Source organism: Telmatherina bonti (genome assembly GCF_933228915.1).
Source record: "Telmatherina bonti genome assembly, chromosome: 5".
Classification (NCBI taxonomy): Eukaryota; Metazoa; Chordata; class Actinopteri; order Atheriniformes; family Telmatherinidae; genus Telmatherina; species Telmatherina bonti.
The window spans coordinates 17,706,612-17,716,103 of NC_136623.1; the positions used below are offsets into that span (position 1 = coordinate 17,706,612).

The 9,492-nt window shown below is 40.3% G+C and overlaps 1 protein-coding gene across 1 annotated transcript in view; it reads right to left on the reverse strand.

The window, feature by feature from the left end:
- Nucleotides 1–3,657: 3,657 nt before the first annotated feature.
- znf574 (zinc finger protein 574) overlaps nt 3,658–9,492 on the reverse strand; it is a gene marked incomplete at its 5' end in the record, with an annotated part of 18,609 nt that continues 12,774 nt past the window's right edge. The window contains 5 exon segments of the mRNA XM_079241050.1: nt 3,658–4,539; nt 5,428–5,715; nt 6,009–6,157; nt 9,214–9,256; nt 9,258–9,309. Of these exon segments, the coding sequence (XP_079097176.1) occupies nt 3,943–4,539; nt 5,428–5,715; nt 6,009–6,157; nt 9,214–9,256; nt 9,258–9,309 (1,129 nt within the window). The 3' untranslated portion in view covers nt 3,658–3,942.

Here is a 9,492-nt window from a genome sequence, read left to right on the forward strand (position 1 = left end):
GGGTATCAATAAATTTGAGGATGATTGTATATTCACAACAAACAACATATCTGGCAGATGATTTTCTCCAGAAACCAGTTGCTGATTATTTTTAGTCACATTTAAAACTTGCACCAACTTTTTACAAACAGAAACATGCACTTCCTATTTGCTGCATCTGTCCTGGTGATGACTGCCAAACACTGAGCTCCTGGTGTCCTCCACCTGCTCAGGACTGTGATGTCAGCGACTCTGGAGTTTACTGCTGTGAGAGCTGAAAGCTGAATATGCACATCCTCTTCAGAGGGTCACTTGGATATTTTTAGTGTTAAATTAAAGGGGTGCCAAAAGTCTTGAGAGCCACTTTGTACCTTTGTTTCTAGTTTTTGCATCTAACAAAGAATCTGAAAATTATTTTAAGGTATGCATAAATGCAAAATTGATTTGACTGGATTAAAATATTAAAAAAAACCAAAACCTTGTATCTCTACTTGCTTTACCAGTCTGTATATGCCATGAAACAAATAAGGATCTTACTGCAACGCGTACAGCACATGCATAAATGTTTTCCTTTCAGCTACGAATGTGCATGGCTGTAAGTCATTTACTGTGAAATCAGGTGCAATACAACCTATCCAGTTATAGTAATTTATTAAAACTGTGTCACATTTCCACTTTTCTGCTTGCATTCTAAAAAGAGGAGGAACAAATTTAGACTCAGGAATATTTTAACACCGGCACCTTTTTTTTCTCTCTCAATTTTAGTAGTTTGCCAAGTTTCAGTTATATAAGGAATGCAGGCTTAGAGTGCAGACTCTAATATAATTTAAGAGTATTCATGTCCAATTTAGTGGAAAAATAGGAATTACAGCTATATAATTTGTAGAACTCACCATGAGGGCTTACATGCACTTAGACTAATTAAAATCATTTTAAGTGAAATGTTAGATTTTAATACTTTTTTGAGTTTCTTACAGATCATGACGTGTGAAAAACATGGGCTTTCTGGTGTGTTTATACAGCAGCCATCTCTGTTCTAGCTGACCTTACTGACTTGCCGTACACTCAGTTATTGGACCTCCTGCACATGTTCCCAGAGACCCCAAAAAGAAGTGACTGTTTTATATATCGTTGTATCCTGTCCTTTTTCCTTGGTGATATAGATAAAGCGGTAAAACATGTGCATCACCTCGTGATTCAAGTACACCACAGGCTTCACCGAAAAAGTTTTTTCTGCTTTGTGACTGTTTATACATTTTCCATTGATGTCTGTTTTATATCTAACCCAATGTATTTACTGTTGTCTGTTGCTATTTATTTTAGCTTGCCCTCTTATTTAATTTATTTTTGGTTTGTTTCAGTTCTCCTGATTTATTGTACTTTCGTATACTTATTTAAAATGTTTCAATGTTTTAAAGTACTTTGACTTGTCTGGTACATGAAATGTGCTATACAGATAAACCTGCCATGTCTTGCCTTTGTAGAGCTTTGCCAGTCTTTCACAGCAACTGTCTTCAGCTGGCTTATGTTTGCAAATCTTTCTGTCTTTATCTTAACCACAAGTAAACTGATGCTTAATTCAGGTCTGACTTGCAGATATTCTGCATCTTGACTCTTAAGACTTTCCTGGGTTGCTTTAGCTTTGTGTAGTGGATCTCAGAGCATCTGCAACTACGAAGTGCTGCCTGAATAACACCAGGGATTTGGATAAATTTGAGCAGTCAGGGAACCCTTAATACTGCAGGTTCATTAGGTTGTTTATTTCCTGTCATCATCAATAAATACTCATGAGCCAGTGCCACTGAAATACATGCATTTTCTGCATACTGCATCCACATAATTTACAGATAGCAATCTGTTCCAAGGTTTTCCCCATACTTGTGCTTCATGTTATTCCTATACAGGTTGATCTTAATGTGATTTGATGCTGAACTGGCCCCACTTGTCCATATGAAACTATAGGATAATAATATTTTGTAAGGGAGTCTTCTTCATTCTAATAGTTGTTTTTTAAAAAAAAAAAGGCCCTTTTCTTTACCATGAAGAAAATCCTTAAATCATCAGGTGCAGCGGCTTCTTCTCTTTTTTGTCCTGTGAGTTCACAGCAGCTTCCAAATGCAAATGTTAAACTTGAGATAAACTCCAGAGCTTTCACCTGTGTAATGCAGAAATAAAGCAGACACAGCCTACAATTATATATTCAAACAGTTTTAAAATGAACGGCACCTCAAAACGAACAATTAAAAAAAGCATTGGCTTGTAACTTAAATACCAACTGTCTCGTATTTTAATGTAATGACAATAAATGTTCACATTAGATTATAATCAGTTTTGCATTAGATCCTGATTTACATTGATTAATTAGACAGTACTACTACTATAGTAAGTGTAATGTTATACTTTCAGTCATTTTACCATTCTAACACTTTTAGTCTTGTTGATGACAAGAAATGGCTGTTCAGCAATCGCTACTTGCCGTAAGGAAAAGCTTTGACGTCTATGAGCCTCTGCCCTCAGCGTCTTCAGACAAAGTGAATTACATTTAATCTTTATTCACTCTGAGCTATGGATTGGATACAGACACCATTATGACTTCTGGGCATCAAAAAGACATCAATATTGCAGATAAACTGCTTCACCAGAGCATGAAAGTCTCATGATTTCACCGCCAGTCTAAACTATTTCATTACATGTTTTTTTTTCCCGCTTCAGTGTTACGCATCAGGCATGATGAAAAGCACTCAACCAGAATATCATCTTGCATGTTTTGCTTGAAGGGGGGGGGGGGGGGGGGGGGGGGGGGGAATCATGTATTGACTGGTTGCTTGTTGACTCTTTTCTCAAAAGCGATGAAGAGAAGATGAATTCTTGGCACGAGCTTCTTTTTGCTCCTCTGGAGCCCTCTATTTCCTGATATGCTTCTCACTCTGCAGAAACGCTGCCATTTCCTCATTTCAGTTACTCGCACAATCATCAGCATTTTTGCCTCCATGACATGAAAACAAACTAAGACTGAGTGCCTCTGCATGTGTGTGTGTGCGGAGTTTCAAACCCCCCTGTCAGCAATCACTGGGTGGGAGACAGTCATAAACCGAGTTTTAGAAGCCTATAATGGCCTTACTGCAGTGCTAGCAAAACTTTTATCACATTATGCCTTTTCACATTCAGTCACAAATAGGATCATTATTTTTGATAACTATACAGCAAGTGCTGGATAATTTCACTACATTACTTGCCACAGCATAATGTATTTGAGTTAAATCACCATAAATCCCCCTGTAACCCTGGTATTATTGTATTTAATTACACTACAAACCCAAATAATAAGCTAATGTGCAACAATTTATCAGAAGATTAGGACTGATTTATAAATGCACAACTCTGAATTGATTCTTCCTTCTCCTAATATCATGGGAAAAAAAATACAGTAGTTTGAGAAGCTCTACAACGATTGATACTGAGAGCATTTTCATGTTCTGCAGAATGACAAAAGGTGGCAATTTACAGCAGGACCTATAAAGTCCATCCTAACTGATGGGGTGGGGGCACAGCCCTCGTGTCAACCGGCTAATAAAAGGATGGATGCTCACACGTGTAAAATGCTGAACGTTTTATTAATAAGAAAGCAGATAATATTTCATTAGTGCCCAAGTGTTCCCCTTATAAACAGGAGCTGTACATAAACGCGAACACGTAACCAAAGTCTAACTTCACAACTTGCTTTTAAATGACTTGAAATGACTGATCTCTGAAAATCTCCTAAACACATCAATCTTTAGATCATTAACACTGCTTCAAAAGGAACATATGTTTAAACTAGATTAGTGATCTATTAAACCATAGAGATACAGTATAAGGTAGTCGTTTCAATTGTGAAATTTTCCAATCATCTGTATTATCCGCTCTCTACATTTTGTCTTATTTGTGAGTGCTGCCGTTGTCTCCTGTAGTATCTAATACTCTTCAGACAGTCTCCTCCACAATGAACTCAATGGCATGTTGTGGGGACTGGCTCGTCTCCACCATGGTGATTTCACTCTCATCCATGGTGATGGTTGGAACAGAGATGGTCTGAGTTCCCAGAACCGAGGAAGGCAGGATAACGACCTGGGACGCTCCCTCTAAGCCACTGAGTTGATCCGATGGGATCATGACTGTTTCAGTGGTCCCCTCAGCTCCCTGCAGCACGTAGATGGTCTGCACAGTCCCAGAATCCACTTCTGATGTGGCCAAAGATGACAGTACTTTAGCCCCTTCCAGCACCTTCTGGACCTGGGCAGCCTCCGCAGCCTGGACCACCTGCTCAGTGGCGTCCTGGGGCAGGTCTCCATGTAGCCGGATGTGTTTGTCCAGGTTGGGGCGCGAGCGGAAGGCAGCGGAGCAGTGAGGACAGGGGTAGGGTTTCTCACCGCTGTGTGTGCGAGCATGCTCAGTGAGACGGGCTGCAACACTGAAACTCTTCCCACAGATCCAGCAGCAGAAAGGTCGCAGGCCAGAGTGGATTCGCTCGTGGTCCTGCAGATGTGGCAGCTGGCGGAAGCGCTTCCCACATGTAGCGCACTGTTAAAAGGACAAAGTGGAGAAGGGGAAAAGAGGGCTTAATGCTGTTTTACACACAGTAAGATTAGTGACACAAATAAATGCCGACAGTGTGCTGAAAGTCAAACAAACCACAGCAGTCAGATGTTTGGCAGTTGTAGCTTCTCTGTCAAACAATCTTTACTCTGCTTGCTCACACCTCAGTACAGACAATCAGCAACAGCCAGATACCTGATAACACCCAAAGCACAACAAAAGGATGACACTAAGCTTCACTTTGAGTCTCACTGGAGACTTTCACATTGAAACTGTAATATCTGTGGACACATTTGCAGCATCTTTGCAATATGTTCTAACAGAATTACTTCTCCTTTGAGTCTGTTCTTCGTTTGCAAAGCAAACACGTGTTCCTCCAGGAGTACATGGATTATTTGATAGGAATTAAAATTCATGCACAAAACCGGCTGTGTGCTCCACGAGTCTCTGTCCTTAGCCTGCCTGATAGATGTAGCCTGAAGCAAAGCCACAAAGATCAAATCATTTCCTATAAGCTCGCTGTGCTGAGAAGGGCTCTGGTGGGTCTGTGGTTGATGTCCTGCCCCGTCAAAAGAGCAGCAGAGAGAGAAGGAAAGAATCCCAGAATAGTAACAGGCACAGAGGGGCACTGACAGGCCCTAAGTCAGCCCTGCCATTAATCACAGGTACACGGGAGGGAGGAATCACCCCTAGGACACAAACTGCACAAATGGCCATGGTCCAGAACCTGAAAGATGGTCATGTGTATGGGTCTCTGTAGACAGCACTGGACTTCAGTCCAACAAACAGGCTTAAAAGCTCCATGTTAAGATGGCAAAAGGTTTGAGAAACTGACTTTTCATGCAAGCAGATCAAGTCGACCACATTTTATACCTCGAAGGGCCTCTCATCGGTGTGTGTCCTCATGTGAACACTGAAGGTGGAGTTGTAGGCAAATTCTTTGAGGCAAATCTCACAGCGGAAGCGAGGTCGGTTTTTGGACTTGTTGAGCGTTCCTTGGAAATGCGCCAGCACATGCTCCTCCAGCGCGGAGTTGGAGGTAAATCGGCGGCGGCAGGGTCTCACTGGGCATTTCAGAGGTGTCTGGCCTGTGTGGGATAATCGATGGAGGTCGAGGCCCTCTTGAGTCATGCAACGGTGGCCACAAAGGTCACACTCAATCTGCGGGTGAAATAAAGACATGGTAGAAAAAAAAAAGGGGGACAAAGTGAAGCAATGCTGGAGTGTAATGAGATGAAGATCAAAAATGGGAGGAGTGTCCTCATGGCCAAACAATGCCACAGCTACAATGTCTCTACTGGAGCCCTTTGTTAGACATCACTCAGTCACTAACCGTACGTTTCCTTCCCGTCCAGCCTGTCAGCATTACAGCACAGGCATAGAAATCACACTCTATCTCCAATGTAGATAGGAAAATCCTGCAAAAGTAAAACAGGGATTTTCTATCCTCCAACCTGTCCAGTGCAGCGTCCACGGCCCTGGCCACGTCCACGGCCTGCATTCTTTTCCTCATGTGTAGTAGGACAGCGCTGAAGGTGGATTTCCAGGACAGACTGGTTGATAAACTGGGATGAACAGTGAGGACATGTCGCTGGATGCTTATCTGTAATGGTCAAAAGAGTCAGGTTTTAAACAGGTGGTTAGTGTCTCCTCATACTAAAAGCTGTTTTGCCGTGTTAATGTTTAATGGCTCATTTAAGTTCGATGAATGCTAGAAGTCGCGCCAACAACCATGTAGTGACAGATGGGAAACAGAGAAATGCCTGGTGAAGGGCAACAGACACTCATCCTGCCATTTTTTCTTGTGTCAAACTATCTGCCTGTGTGTAATGGTTATTTTTTAAAGACTGAAAATACAGAGATAGTTTAGTAGAAATATATCTGTAGAGCATAAACTCAGTCCAAAAACATCTGTCTTTTTATCAATTTACCATAAAAATGAGACTGTAATGTTTCTTATAATCGATCCATAATGAATAAAAGCTATACAACATGTAGAAAAACTAGCTGTAATTATTTGCTGTGTTTCTTAAATAGTTACTTTGTCATGCTCATCACAAAACTCAATGTTTTAACTATTAGTTCAGGTTTTCCTCATACATCAGCTGTGATAAACAAAATCATCAAAGAAATTCATTTATATGCCTGATATTCAAAATTGGAACATCTTTTAGGCTAATTGCGACTTCGACTCTCCCCAGGAGTGAGTGGGAGCGGTTGTTTGTCTTTCTGTGTTGCTGTGACTGACAACCTGTCCAGGGTTGCATCTAACCTAGGATCTGCTGAGACAAGCTTCCCCGCAACCCTGAACTGTAATAAGCAGCATAGAAAATGGGTGGATGGAAAATCTTTTATTACATGGAGCTTTTACAGTTCATTGTTTGCCCAGGCCATTCGTGAGATGGGCTGAAACAATGAACTTTGCAAAAACGCACACACAACCCCACACAACAATAATCTGTCTGTTTATAAAATATCCACATCTGATCATCTGATCACATCTGCTGCTAAGGTAAAAGAGTAAACTACACGTTCTTTTAAGGTTACTCAACAAGAATCCCCGATACCTCCAGAAAAAGTCTCTAGACTTGCTGAGGCTCGCTTTATCTTCAAATAGACTCACTGAAAAGGTCTGAAAATTGCTAAATATTACGCAAATGTTATGTTCGTAGCAGAGGTACCGTGTGTATCAGTGTAATCTTTTCTTAAAACAACATGAATTTTCATTAAAACTAGTTTTAATATTCAGTATGTCATGACCAAAGGAAATATGATTATATCTCCTTTTTTCTGCCAGAGGTGCTCAATATCACTGCACAGATTTTGCACATTTCTATTTTTGGATTCCCGTTGCTCTGAATCAGATTGTGTGGAATTATTCTATAAACAGTGGTGTAAACTGTGGTATAAACGGTGGTATGCTGAGAAGGAAACATGGTTTATCTCACATCATACTGGAAATTATAAGAAGAAATGTTCACTTCATCAAGAAGTGCACTGAAACCCAAAGACCTCAAAGTGATTTCTGAAAATCTGCAGAGGAACATCGGAACAACTCCATTGGAGTTTAAGCAGAAAACAACCATAAATATTGGAGCGTCGCAGTTGTAACAAGCACATGCACGCTGTCATTGTGCACAAAGCAGAACATGCATGTGGAAAGAAGGTAATAATACTTATACTTTAGTTACAAGTTATGAGGCTAAACCAACCATTAGAAGTCACAACCAGTGCAAATCAGGCTTGTTCTCCTGCTGCAGCAGGTGTAGCTCCACATGCTGCAGGTGTTGGAGTTTGTTTCTTTTCCCCTGCTTTTTGGTGCAGCCATTTGCAGACTTTATAGAATAAATCAAGATGATTCAAAACTCACTGGAGTTTTTACTCTACTGAAATTCTTTCATTCAATTTTACAAACCAATAGAAGTTAAGTCCTCTGTCTGTTAAACAGCTGATCACTCTGATCGATCAGCTGCTGGATGAAGTCATTCCACTATTAGATTCCCGAAAAAGCCAATGGCTATAAGATTGTATTACATAAAAAAATATAAACAGCAGATACCTGAGATCTAATTTAGCCTACATGAGAACACAAAGTTGAGTAGCTGATAAGCCGGAGGGGACTTCAGTCTTACGAAGACAGATTTTTTTTTTCTAACAAAATTTTCGTTGCTCTGGGAGTTGTAGAGTTATGAGACAACTGATTGTTTTCTTGGCCATGGCCACGCAGCAGGTGCATTACTACCACAAAAAACTAAGGAGTGTGGACCAGAATGGCAGAAGCAACAACTAAAAGGTTACATGTGGGATATCACACAATACAGATTGATCTAATGCCTATGGAAAGCTAACAAAACCCTTTTCTCTCACATAGATAATATAAAATTCTGATTTGTATTATGACATGACTAACAACTTTGTGAGTGAAAAATGAAGTCATTTTACATTTTAATCTCTTAGCATTAACACATTCATTTAGAAAGCCATGATAAAACATCCCAGTTTTTTTTTTTTTTTTATAAAACCCAACATACAATTCTTGCAATCTCCAAACCATCTGTACATCATATTCCATTCGAGGTAATACCCCCCCATTTGCTACTGGGACCCTTTAATTAAAGCTTTAATAAAGGAAGTGCCTATAGCAATGGACTGATCAATAAATCAATGTCTTCTATCATCTTTTTTTCGCAGACACACACACCTCTGACCTCTGCTGCACACAGACTTATCAAGCTTTACTAATGAGGTTACCGTGCCAACAACTGCCTGATAAAGATGAAGCGTCAACATGTTGGCTCAGTTCATTTACCTCCACCTTCCCTCCCTTTCTGCACGGCACACAAATCCATTCAGTCAGTGACCTAATGCATCAGATGAAAAAAGTACATACGCCATGGATGCAACTGTATGAACAAACGTAGCCCACTCTGGCAAGTTGAAATATGGTCATTTATCACTAACTTTACATTAATCAATAGCAATTGACTGTATATTGAACTGATAAGAGCAGCACACCTAATTAGTCTCCTTTCAGCTGTCATTTGGTTTTTTCGTTTTGTTCATTACAATTTCACCTTTTCACACCTACATAGAAACACTTATCAAAGACATAGATAAACAAGAAACCCATAGAGGATGCCCCCCCCCAAGAACTCTCACCTTGATGTGTAAGGGAGTGTAGATCCAGGTCTTTCCTGCGTTTTGAAGGCTTCGCCACACTCAGGGCACGGAAATGGGTGGCTGGTGTGGAGCAATCTGTTCAAATACAGAAGTTTCAATCGCTCAAAAAAGGCAGAATCAAAATAAGCCATGAATTATTCTGAAAAAGTTTCATTTCAAACCTGGCAAAACTAATAAAGGCAAAGTATACACTTCACATGTTGAGGCAAAAGGGAAATATTAGGGCATTTAAGCTGTAAACACTGCTCATTCACAAAA